Here is a 22,306-nt window from a genome sequence, read left to right as displayed (position 1 = left end):
GCGGATATATGGCGAGTACATAGCTAACGCCAACTCTTGAGCCGCTGTCATTGTCAATGTCCCCAGACAAATGCGACTGAGATGCCTGAAATGGCGTAACAAGCGAGTGAGTTTGAGTGCCCAGCCAAGCCCATCCCATTCCATCCCAAAAACGGCAGAAAATGAGGGGCAATAATTTTCGTGGAAAGTGGGTGGCTGGGCTGGTATTCTCCCACGCAAATTCGCTGCACGCGCAATGCTAATCTGCTTTTAATTAAAACCAACTCGCAATGGCGGAAAGTCTAAGAGGCTTCCTGCCTTCAGTTAGCTAATTGTCTTTTGTCATTTGTCTTCTTGGCCAAAATATGCCAGCGACAGTTACAGTTACATGTGTGGACATTAACTCGGGCCGAATGACAAATACAATACAAATGTTTTTTGGCCTGACAGTGACTGCCTTTCTTTGGGTTGCAGAAGCAAAGCTCAATAATTGTATCAGAGCTAATTAAAATGAGAAGCATTAAATAAGATCACTCAGGCAAGGAAATTAAAAGGTGAAGGAAAACCTAAAAAACATAACATTTTCACGCCTTTTTGACTTTTTTGTGGTATGGCAAAGATAAATGCCATGCATTTATTTTTTTCACAAATTCAGTTTAAGAATGCAACTTAACGCATAGTAATACACCACACATTAAAATAGGCTTGTTTTAACTAAAAGTATTCCACGTCATTATTTTTAAAAGGCTTAGTCTATTAAAATTCAAAACAATTAAATTGCGCAATTAAAAAATCAATGCTAATTTTAAAAAATTGAATAAACTGTCAAAGGCAGGACATTAGTTTAATTACAGGCTTTTAACCTCTGAATGGCACACCAGAAATAAATTGCAAATACCCATTTTCCTGTTATTTGTTTGTTAACACACCACATTTACTATACAATAATGAAAAATGGGGAAATATAAGGTAAAATCAATCAAAACATTAAAATGGGTAGGACAAAAAGCCAAGAGCACTGGCAAAGCGTATAAAACATGTCAAACACAATTAATTATAAAATTCATAAAACAAAGGAGCAGGCATAAAAACAACATTGGAGGCCATAAAAGCGTCAGAGAGGGAAAATGCATGAAAAATGCGACAGACAAAATTATCATTCATAATATTTTGTACAAACAAACAGGGAAAAGCTGGGTGAATGCGAGGAAAAGGGAAATGTTTGCAACTGTAGCCTAGGTAAACAAAAGAACTGCGGGAAAACGATGGGGCAATAGAATGTTTCACGCCGAGGCAACAATTACAAAAAATGATGTTTTATTTAAAATACCAGACAGCAAACAGAAGAGGGGGCTTTTTTTTGGGAGGAAGGGGGATGTGGCAGCAGACAGGGAATAAAAATAACAATGCAACAGCAGTGATAATGTTGCCGGCAACACATGTTTACGGCAGCAGCCAGAACCGCAGATACAACAACAACGGCTGGAGCAGACTTAAAATCCTCCCTCACCCCAAAAAAATGTCAGACGCCTGTGCACACATTTTAATCAATAAACAAACGTGGAAATATGACAAACAAATTAATAAAATGCAGCAAACGCCGGCCCAGACAATGACAAAATATTATAAATGAATCGGCGCAGGCTCTTCAGGAGGGGATCGGTGAAAAGGGGAAAAACGGGGAAAGCGATGCGGAAAAGTCGGGGGGACTGGTCTATATATAGAGCCACCATACCATTCATCCCTTTCCCACTCATCTGTCGACTAATTGTGACAATTCGGTCTCACACAAATGGCATAATAAATGTTGAGCAGAGGAAATGATGTGTGAAGTGCAGGCCTTGATGCCCCTTAACCCATCACTCCTCTTAGCCCACTACTTCCCTTTCACATCCAGCAATCGATGACCAAGCGGAAGTGATTTTTGGTTTCAGCGCACGATTTTCTGTCAAATGGAAATGCATGGAACAATGCTGATGCTGCCCGTGCAGTTAGCCAAACTTTGCATACACTTTGGAAAAAGCGTACCGAGAAAGCTAGCTAGAGCCTGAGTTTAAATAACTTCATATAATTTTAGAAAGGGTGTATTTAAAGATATTTACAAAATACAAAAATCTTTTATTTAGCTAATTTTTATGTTATTTGTAACAAAGTTTAATACAATTTAGGTTTCAAAATTTCTGAATTTTTATATACCCTATGGAAAAAATTGTTATTTTTGACTCTTAAAAGTCAAAATCCAATAAGTCTTTTTAAAATATAAACTCAAATACTCTTGTTTACGGTCCCACGTATATTTCACTGACAGAAATATTTGATATGTTGTCATATTTCTCTTAGTGTTAGGCCAGATCCAAATGCCCTTCTTTGTTTAGGGACAATGCCCAAACAGGAAGCGGAGAAAAGCAGAACTCTTTTTTAGGGGCATGCTCATAGTTTGAAGGGCTGGCGGCAAATGTGCGGTTTCCTGCATTGGAGCGCATAATTGAGCATTGGGGGAAAGTCGTAAATAATGCAAAACCCGATTGCTGGCGGTCGGCGAAATAACCAAGTCCAAATTGGATGCTTTCGAGTGGACAGCCTGCTAATTAGTCCCTGGGTCGCATTTTTGTGCCCCCGGGCGATTTGACAAAGGTCAATGGGCACGGGGCATTGATACTTCCTATCTGGGGTCCCAGTCCCAGAACGCATAAATCAATCACGAACACGGACGCGGCACGTGACGATTGCTGGAATTTTTATTTGGAACTTTGTACGCTTTACGAGATAGCAATAAAACTAATATTTTAGCCTGTGTCAACAACTAATTGAGGAATTCTCTGCCTGCTTTTTCCACTTTATTTGCAGGGCGTAGTTTTGGAGCACCATATGAAGTAATTAGAAGTAGCACTAAAATCGTCCATAAACGTCAAAAGACAAACATTTTCGCGGAAGAACAACTGCAAGACATTCCCATTGCCATCGACGTTTTCCAGGCAACATGTTGCTGATAGACAGTAGCAGCAGCAGCAGCAGGAGCACCGACAACAGCAACATAGACTGACAGCAGCAACACCAACAGACAACAGCAACATTCGAGCATTCAGTCGCAAATCTGACGATTGCGTGACGCGTTCGCATCGCGGCAATGAAAGAGATAAAAAATCTGGAGAAGAAAGAGAACGAAACAGTGACAAGGAGAAAGTTTCAAGTGCGAAGTATAAATTGAAAACACACAAACAACAAATCAAAATACGTAACAAAGTGCGTGCCAACTCTGAGAAATATTTGCGAAATAAATTAGAATAAATTACCGAAAAACTCCGGACACAAGAATATTTAAGGAATATAAATTAGCATAATTTAGCAAGGAATTGCCAAGACAAGCAGACATTCGTTTCGCACTTAATTAGTGTTCAGAAGCGTTGACAATGTGGCAGACACTATCAACTTTTAGCACATCACTCAGATCAACAGCAGCGGCAGCAGAAACACCAGCAACTTGCCACTGCAACTACAAGTTGGAAAACGCGGAAATGCAAAGTCACATGTTGCCATCAGCAGACACCGCGACAACAGCAATGCGTAGGTGTTGCTGTCGCACAAAAATCACCCGCAGCGACAGCAGCAACAATAGTTGCAACTACGGCAGCAACATCCTGCAATGGCTTTTGCTGCTGTGCCTTTTCTGTGGTAAGTAGATGCCGGCAAATGAGCCATGGTCGAGTGCAGCAAGTGACTTTTAACAAAACGCGCTTAAATGTCTCTGATTTAGTGCACCACGCCCCGGGGGCAAAACACGCACAAAAAACCAGGGATAAAGTGGAGAAGACAAACCGCCAAACCAAAGTGATATAGAGATGTGCTGGCTGAAAAAACTGCTGCAGTTTTAGCCCTTGAATAAGATATACAGGGGGGGTGTTGGAAAAAAATAAATAAAAACGCTCAACACAAATCAAGATGAATTTCCGTGCATTTCTGTGCAGATTTTTGTACAGCTTTAGACAAAAAAAAAATAACACAGACAAACACACATGGGCAGCCAACAAAAAAGGAGAAGAAATGCAACACACAACGCTTGGTTTTGGGTTCTTTTTTCACTACAACTGCCACAGCAGCAAAAAATGGCTAAACAGCAAAGAAAAACATTTGAAAATAGCGCCAAGAAATGGAAGAAGATTAAATGGCAACCGAGGGGGGTAAAGCTGGGCGGTACGTCAGCGCAATATAAATTGACTCGTGTTTTTCATTTAAACGTTTTCGCCCCGTCCCATTCGCTTTTTGCTGCCTTCAATAATTCGACTGCAGCAGCTGCAGTTGCTGCCACTTAAACCTGAAATTAACTTTGGCCCAGGAAAGTATGCAGTGAAGAAACATGGCAAATCGGACTACGTGAGCCGGCAGTACACGAATGTGCTGCACTGTACTATACTAGTACACAATCCGCACTTGTGGCTGTGCCCTTTTTTTCGTGGCCAGCTTTTCTCTCCGTTTTGTATGGCTTGATTATTTCGTTTGGAATTGATGCTGCCATCAATTATAGAAAACCACAAAGAGGAGCAAGACAGCAGAATGGGAAAAATGAATTCGGTTAGCAAGGCAGCAGTCTCAGAAGTAAGTGCAGTGAGCGAAAATTATGCTAATTAATAATAATAAACAACAAAATTGAACATTAAAAAAAGGCTTCTTGATTACCAGGGGTAATCCAATTACCATTTAAATGCAGTATTATCTTGTTTTTGAGAAGACCTATGATGTCCACCGCAAACAACTAAAATAAAGGCTGACTTATTTCATTTGAAGCTTTTTACCTATTTTCATAAATTTTAACATCAGAATTATTGGATTGGCTCAAATTACCTCTGTGAGTAATTATGCCAGGAATTTGATATTCATTAATTAAAATATCGGATTGCAGCTTTTTCAGCACCTGAATTTCTCGTTCTACAATTTTCTTATTAAATCGCATTTCTGTTTCACCGCTCAGTGTGAATCAAGAGTAATGGAAGACCGGCGTGCAATTCAGTTTCCATTGCCGCTGGCTGATTGGTTGGTCTGGTGGTTTTAAAGCCATAGCTTTGTAATCGATGGCCCGCAAAAGCGCTGGCCAATGCTAAAATCAACCGAAATCAATTTGGTTAAGCCCCGGCTGGGGGGCAGACCGACCACCCACTTAACTAATCAGGATAAATAAATATTTATAATTAATTTAAAATATAAACAGCAGAGCGCCCGGGCGGCGCAATTAATTTTGGCTAGTTTGGGGGCAAGATGGAAATGGAAAACGGAGAGTGAATGGCAAGGAAAGCGGAAAATTTTCATTTTGATAACAAGGCAAACAAGCAAAGTGCTCATCGCCCAAGATTCGGGCATATGAATAAATGACTGAATGCATGAATAAGCAATCAACAATAATGGCCCCGAGATGCGGAATCGGGGTTGAGCGGGTGGATGCTGAAGCTGATGTTGCTGGTGAGTGGGTGTGGGTGGAGGATGGGGGTTTTATGAAAATATATGCACAGCGCAAAGGTGAGGGTTCAACATCCAACACTGGCCATGGTCAAGTGCCAGGAGGTGCGAACGGGATGCCCAGCTAATGAGCCAAGTCATCAGGTGTCGAACAAACGGGGGGTGGTGAGTGGCCGGTGGTTCAACGCGGTTGAAGGCAGCCCCATGTGGAAGGTGGAAAGTGAAAGCAAAAGGAGAGTGCGTGAGCCTGCGCGTGCTTAATGAACTGCAATCAATGGCCAGTGCCAGTCGATAAGAAACCCGAAAGGCTTCCGATTGTGCGTGCAACACGGTGTTGACCGCAAATGCACACACTCGAAGGAAACATTACACAAATGCTTAAGAAAAAAACTATATCATTTTTTGAACACATGAACACATTTAAGAAATAATATGAGCTTATACTTAAATAATAATAATGCATAAATAACATCCACTTCACTCTCGTATCCTCAAATTGTAATTTATACTTATGTTATGCAGCCCATGTCATCATGGCAACTTTACCAACTGAAAATTTCAACACAAAAATGTTATGAAAATATTTCAAAAAGCTATATATTTTTTAGTAATTTTTATTTGAATTAGGGAAAACATGAATTCGCATATATATATTTATACATTAAACTATATCATAACAGTTTCTAAACAATTTCAATTAAAGTTCAAGGCATCACAAGTATGGAAAGAAGACTTTATTTAAAATATGTATGATCAAAATATTTGAGTTCAATGGGTTTTAGGAACTCAAACTTTATGTGAAACATAATTATTTTTTTCATTTCGCCAAGTGCTTATCAGACAAATTGATATCTAGTGATTTACACAGTTGCCTGTTCATTAATTACGCACATTTTGTGGAAATTTATTTAAAACAATAAACCCAAATCAAAAAAGCGAGGACATGGCTCACACCCTTTGCTTGCGTGAATCGGGCTTCGACGTGAAATTGCTTTCAACATTTAATTACAAAAGGTTCGTGCGGTGGTTTATTTCTGGCTCATCAACCGCACATTCAGCCACCCGATTTCCCACCACTATTCGGTGCAATTTGTTATCAAAACCCAAACACGCACCTCACCTGCGGAATCGTCGTCTTTGTTTACCTGGCCGTTTGTGTGTCTGGTGTTTCGGGGTAAATTAAAGGGATTAGCAAGAAAGGAAGCTACATGTGTGTGCCAAACAATTAGCCACAATATCAATTTAACACAAAACAGCCTCGCCTCGAGCTCAAAACAAAGCGAATCACTCCAATCGGTTAGGACCATTATTGATTAAAGCCTCTCTCAAGGTGCTTATATTAAATTAAACTGCACATGTGTGAACAAAATAATCAACCACAACCGAGAAGAAGCAACTATTATACAGCCAGTATATTGTCAGCAGTATTGGTAGCAGCATGGGTCCTTTTTCTCCGGCTTTGTGAGCCAACTGTGCGGCATAAAACATAATTGAATTGATATAATGTGAGGCATTCGGAGTGGCATCCAACAGGCCCAAACAACAATGGTCACCCACATGGCAGACATTCATGGTTATGTTTATTGGTCGCATGCAAATACGAAGCTCAAAAGTCGGAGAAGTCTGTAGATATATTGAGTATGAAGAAGATGGGGATGCCATAACTGAAGGCACATGCTCTGTGGCATTCTTATTGATGAATGTTAGTAAAATGAAGAAATACTTTCTTAAAACCACAACAAATTAAATTAAACTGAAAACCATAAGGACCAAAAGCAATAACTAAGCAAAAAAGAGGTTTCCAATTTTATTTGTGGATTTACATACGTCCAGGAACAAATAATTTAGTATCTTCTCAGTCAGAATAAAAAAACAAACAAATAAAAGTTCGAATCTTTAATATTTTATTTATTACTTGCCGTCGGGTTCAATGCAGCAATAAGTGTTATTGAATCTAACTCCAAAAAAGCCATACAGCTCATATTATCAGTTATGTTTGTAGGACAATACAAAAATGTTTTGAGCAAACTGTCGGCAATATGAATAATAATTAATCACAATCTCAGCATATCTGCTGTCCCCTCTAACCAGAAAAACGTTAATATAAGAGTGTTTATAAACAGTCGACTCTATCCGCAAATATAATTTGTCATAACGAGTTTTAGTGCATTAAAGTCCTCTAAAAACATTCGGGACACTGCTGACTGTGAGAATTAGCAATAAATGTTGACCAAAATGTTAGTTGAATGCCAAGTTTTCATAACGCATAAAAACTATAAAAACTTTTCAGCATTTCAATTCATAATTCAACACATAATTATATCATGCCGGCCTTGTCTATCTCCACTCCACCGCCCTCGTCCTGTCTCTTACTCGTGCTTTAGCCCCATCTCTTTCGCTCGCTTTCGGACTGGGGCCAAGCGAAATATGTCAGAAACTTTTCAGAACTGTAACAGCGCCAATTTGTCTACAAAAACGTTGACCGTAGACCACTCACAATTCCCTAAAACATTTTCCCACCCACTTCAAATGTAATTTCAACTCAAATTTCACTGTGTAAAATTTATGCAAATATTTCTATGCTCTCTCCCTGTCTAAAATATTCCGTTGTAGTTGCTTATGCATTATGCTTAATAATTGCGAGCATTTTTTTCCCGTGGCGAAAGTTACGAGCGAAAGGACCAGTAATATCCTTTTTAGTATTTTGTGAAGCTGAAATATTGCGTTAATTATCACGAAATGCCACAGAGTATATATGTATGCAGATTTAAATATAAATGGCCAGAGGCTGGTATATCTTTTTGATCCTGTTTGTGTGTGTGCAACTGAGCAATTTATATTTTTGTTAATTTTGTTCATTTTTGGCCACGCGTAATTACATGAAGAATTCATGTGTAAAATTTTGTTATTGTGTTTGGCGTCGTAAATTGTTTAACTTTAAAACATTTATTGGATGTTGGCCGACCCATCCGAAAAACCAATTTTCACTGGCACAAAGAAAGTGTGGGATGTTTTTAAAGAATGATTTTTGGGGGAGCAAAGCAAATGACAGCGCAGTTAAGAAAACAGAACTTGAAAAGTAGCATACAAATATTAAGGGACAAGAAAATTTACTGGAAATACTGGAAAGTTATCTTTTCATTTAATTGTGACTATTATTATTTGGTAAAAAAATTGTTAAAAAACGGTTAGATCTCCAGACAATTAGTTTTGGTAGTATCTCGGCGTTTTATAGTTCTCTTGTTCTTCGCGTCTGCCGCTCTTTATGACAATAAAAATATTACCCATAAATTATCACAAGTGAGTTCATCACATGGCTTGCACTTTCCCTCCACACTTTCCCGATTTTCATTCACTTCGAGTGCCCCCTGGCGACTCGCATGTCTGCAAAAAGTTCGTCTGGCTTTAGTTTACCAACAGCTGGTTCCGTCCACGCCCCCCGACAGTTTAGTCCTTCACTGAGTCGGGGGATAAAGGACCCCATCTAAAACCAAACCCCTTGCTTATACCGCGCTCATTTGTAACAAAATCTGGGCAAGCTGGGTGGCGCAGCAGAAAGTTTATGAGAGAGCGGCTTTTTCTACATACGTATGCCATGGCCGTAGTCGTAATTTGCCAATGGGAGTATATCAAATTCAGTTGAATTTGAAGCTCCCAGGGTTGTAATTGAAAAAAATATTTATTTTTCACAAAATATTGTAAAAATGTTTAGGTCATAGACTTTCAGTAAAAAAAAAATGTATGCAGCAATTAGAAAACATGCTTGTGTCGATTTAATTTAAAACTAAGCATAATTAAATATATATGATGTATCGGAAATAAATAGAGCCTGACCACAATATTATTTAAAACATTTTAAGCTCTTGTCTAACAAACATAATATAATCTTTAAGAACAATATGATGTGAGTAAATAAAGGTATTTGAACAAATTATAGAGTAGATTTTCTGCCCATGAAATTTGTATATCCTTTTAGTTGCCGTTGGAAGGATAAAGAACAGTTTTTTTTTCCTTTCAAAACGACGCCCCTGGTTCGCTTCCATGCATACTTGCGTAAATATACGAGTGTTTGTGCAACTGCATATTGTCATAATGGTGAATGTATGATATATTGAATTTTGCAGTCAATAAACGTTTTATGATCACAGCTGCACATATTTCACAATTTTCCTCTCGTTTTTACCCACATTTTTTGCCTCTTTTGTCATGACAAAGTTGCATAAAAGTTGTCGTGGAGCAACGGAAGATAAATCCGTTGTGGGCAATGGAAAAATTTAAGGTCATTATGGGAAACAAGCAGCATTCTTTGGTCTTAAATCGAGGTAAGCTGTTGCCGGCAAAGAGCCTGGGCTTTTACAAACTCCTGGCAATCCATCGAAGGACCATAAAATTCTTTCACTTGCCCGACAAAATCACTGCTGACAAAGATTCATCATTCGTCCTTTAACACCGGCACTGGCCATAAGCCACGTTCATGTGGAAATCTGCAACAGCCACTTCAACTGCAGGGGGGCCGACGTAACGCTAAGCCCGGCCTAATTTCCAAAGGCAAATGGCCACAGCCTCAAACTGCAGAGGCTGGAGTGAAAAAAAATAGTTGTCATAAAACGAAACGAAGACAACACAACACAGGAAGCTGTCGATGAAAATGAAGATGAAACAGCAGGAGCAGTGAAGTAAGCCCTAGTCCAACGGATATTGAGCTTTAAGAGGCAGTGCAAAAAACTAACACCTATATCGGGAGGATTATCTGCACTTGGATAGGTTTTCTTTTAACCTTTTTTTTAATATTACGCAGGCAATAATTCAACACTAAAGCAACCACAAAGGTTGGAAAAACTTCAAATCGTTCAACGATACAGCTACCTTTTCAAATGATTAATAGAGAACAAAATAAAATTCTAAATTAAGTCAAACTTTTATTGTTAAATTTTCTTTTTCAGTAAACAAATAAAACGTATAAATAAAAAAAAGAATTAAATAAAATATAAAAATTTCTTTTTCTTTGTGATTAGTATCGATAGCCTAGCCTTCACTTTGAGACCATGTTTTTTTTCCCAGTGTACAGGCATTGATTATGCTGCGTTGCTATCACGATTTCTATTTGAAAACAAAGCCCAGGCGAAAAAATAGCAGTGCGAGAGCAAAGGAAGCAGGAGCAGCGGCAAGAAAAGGCAGCAAAGAGGTTTACAACTTCTCGTAAGGCGGCTTAAACGATTTGAGAGTTTATGGAAAGCCAAACACACACTCAGCACAAGCACACACGTCGAAGTCATGTCTGTCTCCGTAAGTGTGAGTATGTGTGGGTGCCGAGGGTAAGCGGAGGGGTCGAGCATATTGTAAAACAAATGGAAAATTGCTTTTTGATGTAGTCAGTCAACTTTGCCTTGCCGGCTGCTGGCTGCTGGCTGCCTGCTGCCATCATCGTCATGGATAAATGGTGATGGGAATGCAGATGGAAAATGGGAAATGGAAAAATAGGAGTGGAAAACGACAAAGAGGACTGCCATTGCGATGAAGATCAGTGCTGCGAGCTAAACGCCAAATATCAAATTGGCAAATTTATTTTAGTTTTTATTTCTCAACAATAAGTTTAATTTGTACGTACGTTTTTTGAAAATTAGCTTTACCAGTGATATAAATAGCAAAAAAGTATAACGTTAATATAGTTATAATATATTTTTGGAATAATACGGTTTAATATTAACATATTAACATATAAGAGAAAAAGTTAGCAAGAACTTTATCAATCTTGTTGCTATTATATTAAACGGTACACTCAATCTGAAGTTACCAACTCTGACGGAGACACTGGCGATGCGTCCATTGTTTGCCCTGGCTGGCAAGTTTTAAGGCTTTAAGCGCCCCAGAGTGCGCTGCATTTTCAGCGGCTGCAGTTCTTAATCCCATGGGGTTTATGTGCGAGAGCCAAGAAAAGGACCACGATGATGATGGAGATGACGATGACGATGACGGCGATGTCACAGCCACTGTAACCAGATTCAATATTGTTTCATGCCTTTGAACTTCAATGGGAAGGCTTATGTGTTGAGCCAAAACCGAAGGCTTTTAAAATAACAAAGGGTGCCGACAAAATCCCCTTTTAAAATTGAGCCATACTACACTCGCAAAAATTTAAGTTTCAAACAGAGATGTGTGCTAAAAAAGAATGTTCGCTATGTTTTTTTTTTTTCATATAAGCTAAAGTATAATACAATTGAATTTACCCTACAAATGACTATCTGATTGTATAGTGATTGTAAATCCCATTTTAAAGGGGTCTGGACTGTCTGGACTGTCTGGACTTTTTTAAAACAAAAAGCTATGGAATGTTTTGCGCTCTGTGTGCCTGAGCCTCTACCTTTACGGCACCGCATCCACATGAATAAATCCCACCACCTTTTCAGATTTCGGTCAGGCGGCGCTGCGTGACGTGAATCTGCTGGTCGAGCCGCCGGCGGTGCGAAGGGGTCAATCGGTGGCCCTAAGGTGCAACTACCAACTGGACGAGGCGCCCCTCTACTCCATTAAGTTCTACCGCGGCCAGATGGAATTCTACCGCTACACACCCGGCGAGTATCCCCACACCAAGGTTTTTCAGTTCCCGGGCATCAGAGTGGACGTAAGTTGCATCCTTTGCGGAGTTCGGCTTATAGTTTGATGGAATGGAATGGGTGTTTTTGAATTTTCTCCACAGGAAAGCGGCTCGAACGCCACCATGGTGCTCATCCGCAATGTCAGCTTCGGCCTGTCCGGACAATTCAGCTGCGAGGTTACGGCGGATGCACCGTTCTATTCAACGGCCACCGCCTACGCCCAGATGCAAGTTGTGGGTGAGTACGACTATCTGACTTTCTGACTATCCGACTATCTGCCTAGCTGACGGGAACTCACGGCCATCTGACAATGACAAACAGATCCTGTCTCATTAGTCGCTGGCAAAGGCGTGACTGGGTTGTGCAGCGAACAATGGGCAAGGATGGGCCCTTGTCGCTCCACAGCAAGCAATTAAGAGTCCACCAAAGTCCCGAATAAACACTTGTGCACTTGGGGAAATAGTGATCTAAAGGGATAGGTATATGTATTCGCCACCAAGAAAATATTTTTTCAATAAATTTTGAAACGAAAATATAATCATTACAAATAGTGAGATATTGGGTTCTTTATAAGAGTTACAAATAATTTGAGAGTGAATCTGAATGACGAGCGTTAAGTAGGAAAACTGTAAAAATAGTAATTTATTGTAAAAATCCATATTATCCTTATAAAGAGTATATCGATAATACATGAAAATAAAATTGCACTCATTTTAAAATACATGAAAAAAAGTATTAAATAAAAAATATAAATTTATAAATTAACTTTACAAATTTTCGTTAAGCCGTTTTGTTTTTTTTACATTTTTCATAGTGTAATCATGACCAAAAAGCAAGTAAACAGCTTTCGAGTCAAAGCTGAATAAAACAGCCCGTTTTAACCATCAAATATTTGTCTCTTTCTTTCGCTTTAGAATTTCCGGAGAAGCGTCCTCTACTTTTCACTGAGCATACGCGATATGACCCCGGCGATGTTCTGCGGGCCAACTGCAGCACTCCGGCATCTCGACCCCGAGCTGACCTTCGGTTTACCATCAACAATGAACCCGTAAGTAAAAAGCAAACAAAGGCTTTCAAATTAAACGTAATCAAATTTTAATAATATAATAGCACGTGTGAAGATTGATGTGATCTGATCTCGGCAAATTCCAAGAACCTTAGGGCAAACCGCTTAACAATCGGCAGTTAAAATGCCTTGCATCACAGCTTGCATTGATTGTTAATTAATGTCTAAGTGTACCAAGACTTTCGGGGCAAGTGCGTGGGGGATTTGCCTAATTAAACAGCTTTGACTTGCCTAACGGCATCGTAAATCCTTTATAATGGAGCCCACCACTCCTGTTTGGGAACATGTGTGGCTTTCGCTTAATCCTCGGCGACGTGCCTCACAAAATTTGTTCTTTATTTATGAATATGATGTAATTTAATCAAGCCAAGCGACTGAATTACAAGGGTCTCATCTTACCTACTTAATTAAAAACTCAAGTCGAAGACCAAACAAGAAACCGCAGGAGGACGACCGACCGCCTTACAGGCAAAATAAAGTCAATAAAGCAAAAAAGGGTTGTATGCCAGGCCTCTGATTTGGCTCTGCGATTTCTTCTTTTGTCATTTATCATAACGATGTGGAGGAGAGGCTCAGCAAACAAGTGATACGCATACATATAAACAGCAACGGTCATAAAAGTAGCATGCTTTCCGAAAAAAGTCACATAAAACGCTTTATACCTCTCGGAAATTTCTTACACTTGGTAATATAATACACCATTCTATGTATATTTAAATTTCTCTATTTAAAACCCAAAGTTGCTAAATCTCTGGCGGACACTGTTAATATACATTTGTCCACCATAGGCTCTAGAACCATTAGTCATTCGAGGGCGCTTCCAATTCCGCATCAATTTTGCGAGCGGTGCTAATCAGTTGCATAAATCAGCAAAGAAATGCTTCCGGCAATCGTTTTAAAGCAATGCCAGATCCCAATTCTTTGACCTAGCCTCGAAATCCTTTTTTGTTTCCTTTTTGCCCGAAATGTTATTAATCATAGCCGACACATAAAATAAATTACGTTCAACTTGTGGCAAAAACGAAATTGCCGGACGGGCCAGTGGACAAAATGACCAAAGGACAAAGGACAACGGCTTTTAAATGAATTTACGAGATGAACAAATTTTCAGTTGACACGCCCGCTGAACGAATTCAACTTTTCTACGATTTCCTAGGGTGCGGGCAAAGGGACAAAACAAAAAAAAAAAAAATAGCCAAGAAGAAAACTTATTAAACGCTTCATAAATTTTTATATTATGTCTACCCACATCATCAGACATAACGTGTCCTCCTCTGTCCGTCTGCTTTGTTTCTCTTTTTTCTATTTTCTGGCTCTACTTTGGTGTTTGTTTGTGTAGGTGCTTAGGTGTGTGTGTGGGTGTGGGTGTGTCTTATCCTGTCGTTTTATATCTGTCGGTTGAAGTCTACTTTTCGGGGCTCTAGCACACACATGCTACCAGCGCTCACATGCAGGCCGTTTAACATTTTATCTAGGCTTCTTCGCAGTCAACTAATGACAAAAGGCGAGACAAAAGTACGTCGCTGTATGGTATAGTCTACCCGTCTGTCACATAAAATGTTGAATCTACACAGGAGAAAATATAACAAAAACGCTCATTAATTTCGGATTCTTAAGCTTTTTTTCTCTAATGACTTTTTCCGATACAAGCACAGCACAAAAACTATAGTCTTCAATGATTTTAAGCAATTTGTAAAAAACCTGGAAGTATAAAATTTTCGGAAATCTGAAGAAAACAGTTTTTATGATTTTTAATTAAAATGATTTTCTGAGGAACTGAAGAATATTTTTTCTTACAACCATTGCATATAAAATTAAAATTAGGTTCTAAATCAATTATAAATTTTAATGAATGTAATAATGTCAATATGAAACCAGTAAGGCAGTATTTTTTTCTCTGTACATGTTTATATGGCCTGAAAAAACAACAACGGGATACAAAAGTATGGCTTCCATTCCAGTGGCAATGGCCATGCAATTTAGTTTCATATGCCCGAGCTGTATATGCCTTTTTGATATTGAATTATGATCAGCCCGCTGGAGCTGTTCTCGCTCTTAAAATTAGATAGAAGGCCAGGGATAATACTCTGTCACACAAAACAATGCCATAAATAATTCGGCTCTGAAACATTGACCCAGCACGTGTTGAGTTCGAGACTAAAGCTTAATTCGATATGTGTACTCATATGTGTGTGACCCACTGCGGCAGAGGAGCGAACAAATACTTTAACGACTCACATAATTTGTTAAAAAGTTTCTGTCATATTAATGGAAAAGTAGCTCAAAATGCGCTAGACTTTTCCCTTCTACCCGTGTTTTCTTTTACGGAGGTTGGGTGATTCGGGGGAATTAGTTGAGATTAGGGTCAAAGTCTGACCATTAGACGTGCGGATTTGTGCGGCCATCGATTTTTGATAAATTATTTATTGAGCACAGAAAACTAAGGACATAATTAAAGCTTGGCTTAGCCATGATTAATGGATGGCCCTGTCTCGGCAAAATCTATACTTCAAAGACCGAATGTGAGAGAAAATTAAAGGCACTTAATAGAGGCGAAAATATTTTGTCATTCGGAATACACAACTTATTTTTGGTACACTAAAAATGCAATTTCGCACTAAGAAAATTCAAATCAAGAACATATTCTGAGCTCTGGGTATTTACCACAAAATTTGCATAATCTCATCTAGGCAGAAATTATCAAGACGATATTAATTGCCAGGCCATCAAAGTAGAGTTGGCCAGATAGCAACCCGAAACACAAACACAAACGCAAACAAACTTTCTTGTTTGAAAACAATTTGCTGGGCAGAAAATGTTTATTTCAGCAAATGCCAAATGCTCATTTAATTGCCCAGAGGTTGAAGGTTGAGGGTTCTCGATGCCATAAAGGTAAATCACAAGAAATATGAGGGTATTTTCACTTTCGGGTCGCTGCCTCGGCCACATGCTTAATTAAAGCGCTTGGCTTCTTAAGAGTGTCTCGTAAATTACGCGGCATTAAATCGGCAGAGCAAGATAGAACATGGCACCAGAACGAGATAGAAGCGGGCAGAAGAAAAGGGATAGAACGAGGCAGAGGCAGAGAAAGGGAATGAGGCAGGGCAAACTGAAAATGACTTTTTATGTCGCTGTGTCTGGGCTTTTCCTCTGCCAGCATAAAAATAAAAATAAAATTCAAATAAAATAAAATAAAAAGGATAAGCCAAAAAACGCACAAAGCCCAAAACAAAATGTAGGTGTGTGTGTGTGTGTGGGTGGGTGAGATGCTGTTCGTAAAAAGGGTTAAAAGGCGAACAACAACCAAAAGCACGCGCTCCGCAATAAAGCGCTTTTGCTTTTAATGTTGTGGGTGAGTGGTAGGGAAACGAAGGTGAAGAGATCCTTAAGAGCCCCTCCACAGAGAAAAAATAATAAAAGTTTATAAAAAAATTAAGCCACAGATTGCATTTTAAGTTAAAAAAATTAATATCTTCAATTAAAATTTGTTTTCAAATTTTATTTTATAAGCCCCACATTTTCAAATGTCTAAGTTTGGAAATTTGGTATTTAATAAAAATTTTAAAATTCATACAATTAATATATTACTAAGAATAATCAAGTTCTTAAAATTTTATTTACTTTCCAAACGTTTTAAATTTTTTCTGAGTGCACTTCTTTGGCTGACCCAAATTCCGGCAAAACCCGTTATATCTTACACCTTTTTTGTCTTGAAGGGGACCAAAATACATGCATAAGTAAATGGCGCTCAAATGAGTTTGTAAGTGGAAATGAAATGCATATTTATTGTATTTAAATTGCCAGCGAGTTTTCCGGCGCATCTTTTTTTCCGGCTAAGACCAGGTTATCGTGTGAACTTTGCGGAAGGTGTGGGATCGAGAGGGTGGGGATGAATCGGCAACAGGACATGCAGCAGAGCGGAAATGGCAGCAAGAGCGTTTTTAAAATGGCGCCTGAATTTCTCGCCATTTTTTTTTTCTCTGCAACAATGGACGATGCGCCATTTGCGACTAAAAGCATTGCACGGCAGTTTAGAGTTTTCTTTTCGCGCCAAAAGGAAATTGTGTGCGAAGCAAATGGAGAACTCAGGCAAATGAAGCGGAAAGCTTGCACAGGAGTGTCGCATATGCATACAAAAAATATATATATACATGTCTGCAAATGTGCATAAAATATACACATCAGCAGTCAAACTTAGGCGCTGCTGTTGGTGTCATGGCGGAAATGAAATTTTCAGCGCTCCTCAAAAGGCATCAAATAAACAGTTTTCAACGGCAAGCAGCCTTCAGATGGACGCACATACTCGCATACACTCGAGCAAAACGCCGGACACTTGGCAAGGGGTGAAAAACCAACCAGGCGGATGAGTGAATAAGTGTCTCTTGATGTTTCTGTTGTTGCCACTGTTGTGTGTAACATTGAAAACTCGTTTTTAAATGGCAATGCCAGCAGCAACAACAATCGCAGTGCCAACAAAACAACATCGACAACAACATGGCCAACAACTCGCCACAAACAACAACAAAATATGACATGCCCATGTCCGTTCGTTTCGTTTCGTTCGCATTCAGCGTCCGTTTCCTTGCCTCGAAGCTTCCACTGCTTTTCCAGTTGCCAGGCGAAAAGCTCAGCACACTTCTGTGCTGCACTTAGAGAAAAACCTGCTCGATTCTAGATATTTTCAGAAGATAATACTCAGCTTGTTTCAGTCTGCTCAGATTGTATTGCCCGGAAAAAAATTGTTGTACATAAATTACATTTTGTGATAACAAGTATTCTTAATATTCCAAAAAATAGAAATTAATAGTCTCTCTTGATGATTTCTTGATGATTTTATGATGATTTTGTCGAACAAAAAAGGCACATTTTGCCAGAGAACATAATTAGTTGGGACATGCAGAATTTGGCAAAGAATTAACCTAAAATTTCTTAAATTTTTCTTAAAAAGAGCTTTATAGAAATGAATAACTTAATTTTAAATGTGTTAAAAGGTTTTTAATCTTCTGTGCTATAGACGAGCAAGGGCTTGATGGGAACATTTTAGTAATCATTCTCACTTTCAAAATCGGTGTGTTTGAAGCTGCATTTTACAAAACCGACTAATTTTTTCCCAGTGAAGTGGTCAAGGCTTGGTCACTGGCAAGCAGCCATGGCCGCAAGTGCAACATGCTTGTAATATCCCCACACACATTTATACACAGACAGAAAATGGGGCGAGTTGGCGAACAGACAGACGACAAATTGCCATTCATATGCAGTTGCACAAAACTCAATGCCAAACTCTACCACTTTTTTTTCCCTTTTTTATCCTTTACTGCTTTTATTTCTCCTTTCTGCCTGCATACTGGAACATTATTTTTGGACTTATAATAGGAGTGTGGACATAGGGGTTAAGGGTTGAGTGCCTCGAAAGCGGAAGGGAAAATCAGTTGCAACTGCAATTGCAGTTGGAAGTATGATATGAATAATTTAAAGCATGTAGCTCATGTAGCACTATCGGTTAGTATTCAAAACACCAAAAACCCAAAACAATATTGTGGTAGAAGTCAGGCGATTGATTTAATAGGCTAATATATGGGCCATTTACTTGCAGAACAGAACATATGAGATTTTCTCTTAGTTTTAATAACCACTAAAAGTGCTTCAATTTTTTGGCTTGAGTGGCCAAAACTAACAAATATAAAAAAGAAAAACCTAACAGTAAAAATCTTCTGCATAAAAAAGAAAAATGTATTACTCAATTTTATTTTTAATATAAATATTATGTGTATTAAAAACTATATTTTGTTTTACTGGACAATACAATAATATAATTTAAGGGTGTAAAAGAAAATAAAAAAAATAGAAAAATTAGAATACCCTATGAACCTGTCCTTATATACTTTTTATTCTTATATATATAAAAAAAGTTATCTTAATTAATATGATATTATAAAAATCATTATTAAAGTCTACAAATTACAAAAATGCCTGGTTTATCCAGTAAAATTTCCGATATTTTCTATTGAGCTCGTACTTTGACAGCCACCGCTAAGATTTGAATTTCTTTTTGTGACAGGTCAACACGGAGGAAACGCAGTACATTCAAACGGTTGAGAACCTGATTGCATCCCGACTCAGTTTGAAGCTGCAGCTGCAGGCGATTCACTTTGTGGCCGGCCTCAGTGGCCATGGAAATGGAAATGGTAATGGTAATGGCAATGGAAATGGCAACGGCAATGGACTTACGAACGCATTGCACCTGGGTGGCGGAGGCGGGGGACTCGTCCTGCGATGTACAGCGCAAATTGGCGATCTCTATCAGGAGTATAAGGAAATCGAGCTGGGCACACCGCAAAAGGATCCGGTGCCGGCAAGAGGTAAGCCTCAAAGCATAACTCTCCACAGCTGCGAAGCACTGTGAGGAAAACGACGCATAAAATTACCATTCTTAAATCGGAAATATATATATATATATATATATATTTTTTTTTTTTTAACTTATTTTTTATTTGTGATTGCATAGCCCAAACCTACATTTATTTGCAAACATTTTAAATTAATAAATAAATATTTAAAAACTTAAGTCAATCTTTAGATTTCGAGATAATTCTTTTATCTGGTGTTCCCTGTTTTTTCGACTTTCTTACTATTTGCTTTCGCTTTTTATACAAATGCATCTGAATTTCTATTGCAGTGACGCTGTCGTCGGGAACCGGAATCCGTGGCTTCTTGGAGACCTATTTCGCCACGTCTTCGGCCCTCAGCACTTGGCGAGGGGCGGCTGGGGGCGTGGCGATTTGGCTGGCCAGCATGTTAACCCTGCTAATTACTGGTAGCTAAATCGAGGGGTTACTCAGCTGGAATAAATGGACGGAGGGATGGTGAGTGTGTATGGCTTATCGAACAGCGATGGAAATTAGGAAGCCCTCGGCCGTAAACTGCATTATTTATCTATCTCGAATGCAATTTAAATTATATACACACACACGAGTTGTCCATGTGATTCCCGTTAAGCTCACACATGCACACTTAAACCCTATGTAATTGTAAATATTTGCTTTAATGATGTGAACGGATACACGAAAGTGAACTCGCACTCACACCCACGCGCTCACATACACACAAAAACGCGACTAATTGTTAATTAATGGATTATTTAATGATGCATAAAATATTGGATAAAATATTAATGTTTCATTTGCATTTAGCTTCAACCCAAGCAAATATCAACTTAATGTTTAAGTGAAGTAAAAATTGTAAATCGTTGAAACGATACAAAAAAATACACACACACACAAAAAAATTTTAACAACTGAAATGCCAATGTCAAGACAAAACCAAAATGAACATTCAAACCAAAATAAACAAGCAGTAATAATCAACTTTGCGTGGCTTTTTATTTATTGGGATAAATTAAAAGGGTTAGAAAAGTGAGAATCGTTAAAGATTAATTTGAGGCACTTTATTTTGCAAAATTTACAAAAAAACTTCGATTTTCAATTTAAAAATAATCAATTAATCAATTGGCATATTAATGGCATATTAAAAAAATAATTATAGCTGGAACAATAATTCAATAATTCGTGCAAAAATCTTTAATAGACTTTCTTATCGATTTCTTCGTTGGCAAATTAAACTGAAACATTTAAATGACAGTGCCGAGTTCATCGTCAACCAGATGGGTTTTTCAAAAGACAAAAATAGGAAAGCCAGACGTCCTGACTTTCTTTTTTTCACTTAACGCTGACAAGTGAATTAAATTCGATTTCAAGCGCGTTTTGCGAGAGGCTTAAAACGCCACAGCGAGTTGCCATTAGTATTTCGTTGCATAGTTTTAGGCAGCTGCTGTAAAATAAACTGCTTGCTGCTAGAACGACTGCAAGCAGTCCATATAATGCAATTAAAATCAAATACACATAGTTCGCAGAATAGCTTCGTATTTAGCTTTGCACTTTCCCAAAAAGTCATTAAAAGATAAAATCGCAAAATCAATTAGCCAGAAACTTAGGCTGGCCGCGACTCAGGGTCAAACACTTTCTAGGGCCAAATAACTACAATCAGTGATGATGACCCAGACTTTTTGTGGCTAAAAAATATATTCGAAAATATAATATCTAATAAATAAATTTATCCCATTATCTAATCTTAGAATTTATAAAAAAAAACTTAACGATTTTTCTGGTTAGTTAAAGGGGATATTCAAATTCAATATTCTTAATGTTTTGTCAGTTTGGAAACGCAGAATATTAGGATGAAGACATAAGGACTTATACTTTACAAAATATTTGCATAAATTAGGCAGCACTAAAGCTTTAAGTAAAATATGATCAAAGTAGCCGAATGATAGTGTATTTTGTTTGAATAAAATTGCTCTTGACAGTTGAGTTAGTAACAATTATCGGTTTTAGCTGATTATAGTCTTAACCCTGCCCTTCCTATTGGACAAAAACATTTTTTTGTAATCCTGTATATTGCAGCTTCATAATCAAGCCATAAAAGTTTATATTATTGCTGATTAAGGCTATACATATATTATTCTTAGTTTTTCTAAATTTGTCTAGTTTTTACTCCCGATTTTCGGCATCTCTGAGTGATGCTATACTGACTCGAAGCGAAGACCGAGTTTTGGGCGCCATCTAGCCTGACCATAAATTGCAACACTTTTATCGCCGTCCCAGGCCCGCCTGCTGTTGTCCTTGTGTGCCGCCTTTTTTTTGGCCCTGCCCACTGCCGTTTCTGCTTGTTCTTCTTCTTCCTCGGCCTTTGCCGCCGCACAGTTGCACAGCTTCCGATTTCCGTTTCCGCTTTTGCGGTGCCCGCCTTGAAAATGGTTTTGGTTTTTATTTGCCGCACACTCGCTCGCCTCGATGCCTGCATAAGTGGGCAGAAATCAGCTCCTCCACTTGGCCACAAAGTTTGCTGTTCGCAATGCTTTCGGTTTTTTGGCAAACGCATTTTTTCATTACATTTCGACTGGCCGGGGGCCAAGTTGCGAGGCCCGTGGCCATTGGGCATTCGGTATTGGGTGCTGGCTGCTGGCTGCTGGGTAAATGCCTGATGGTAGATGGCAAATGCATTTGCTTGCATGTGAACGGCGGCTGCGATGGCACTTCCGCTCGCCGGCTCATTGGCCACGCCCTCAGAAACCCCAGCCCCCTCGTGAAAATACACTATACATACAGAGAGAGTCAGCCAAAAGAAGGCAGTGCATGAAATACTTTTATGCAATTGAAAC

General features: G+C 38.7%; 1 protein-coding gene across 1 annotated transcript in view; it reads left to right on the top strand.

The window, feature by feature from the left end:
* The window catches only part of LOC108140697, a 35,110-nt gene extending 14,715 nt beyond the window's left edge, over positions 1-20,395 (top strand). Inside the window, exons 2-7 of the mRNA XM_017263648.1 lie at positions 2,827-3,651; positions 11,835-12,049; positions 12,125-12,260; positions 12,938-13,071; positions 19,148-19,448; positions 19,766-20,395. Of these exons, the coding sequence (XP_017119137.1) occupies positions 3,390-3,651; positions 11,835-12,049; positions 12,125-12,260; positions 12,938-13,071; positions 19,148-19,448; positions 19,766-19,911 (1,194 nt within the window). The 5' untranslated portion in view covers positions 2,827-3,389 and the 3' untranslated portion in view covers positions 19,912-20,395. The remainder of the gene's footprint in view (positions 1-2,826; positions 3,652-11,834; positions 12,050-12,124; positions 12,261-12,937; positions 13,072-19,147; positions 19,449-19,765) is intronic.
* Positions 20,396-22,306: the final 1,911 nt, after the last annotated feature.

This window comes from Drosophila elegans, unplaced genomic scaffold (assembly GCF_018152505.1).
Source record: "Drosophila elegans isolate 14027-0461.03 unplaced genomic scaffold, ASM1815250v1 contig_476, whole genome shotgun sequence".
Lineage (NCBI taxonomy): Eukaryota > Metazoa > Arthropoda > Insecta > Diptera > Drosophilidae > Drosophila > Drosophila elegans.
Note: the sequence above shows the minus strand (reverse complement) of the source record. Positions and strands in the feature narration are given on the sequence as shown.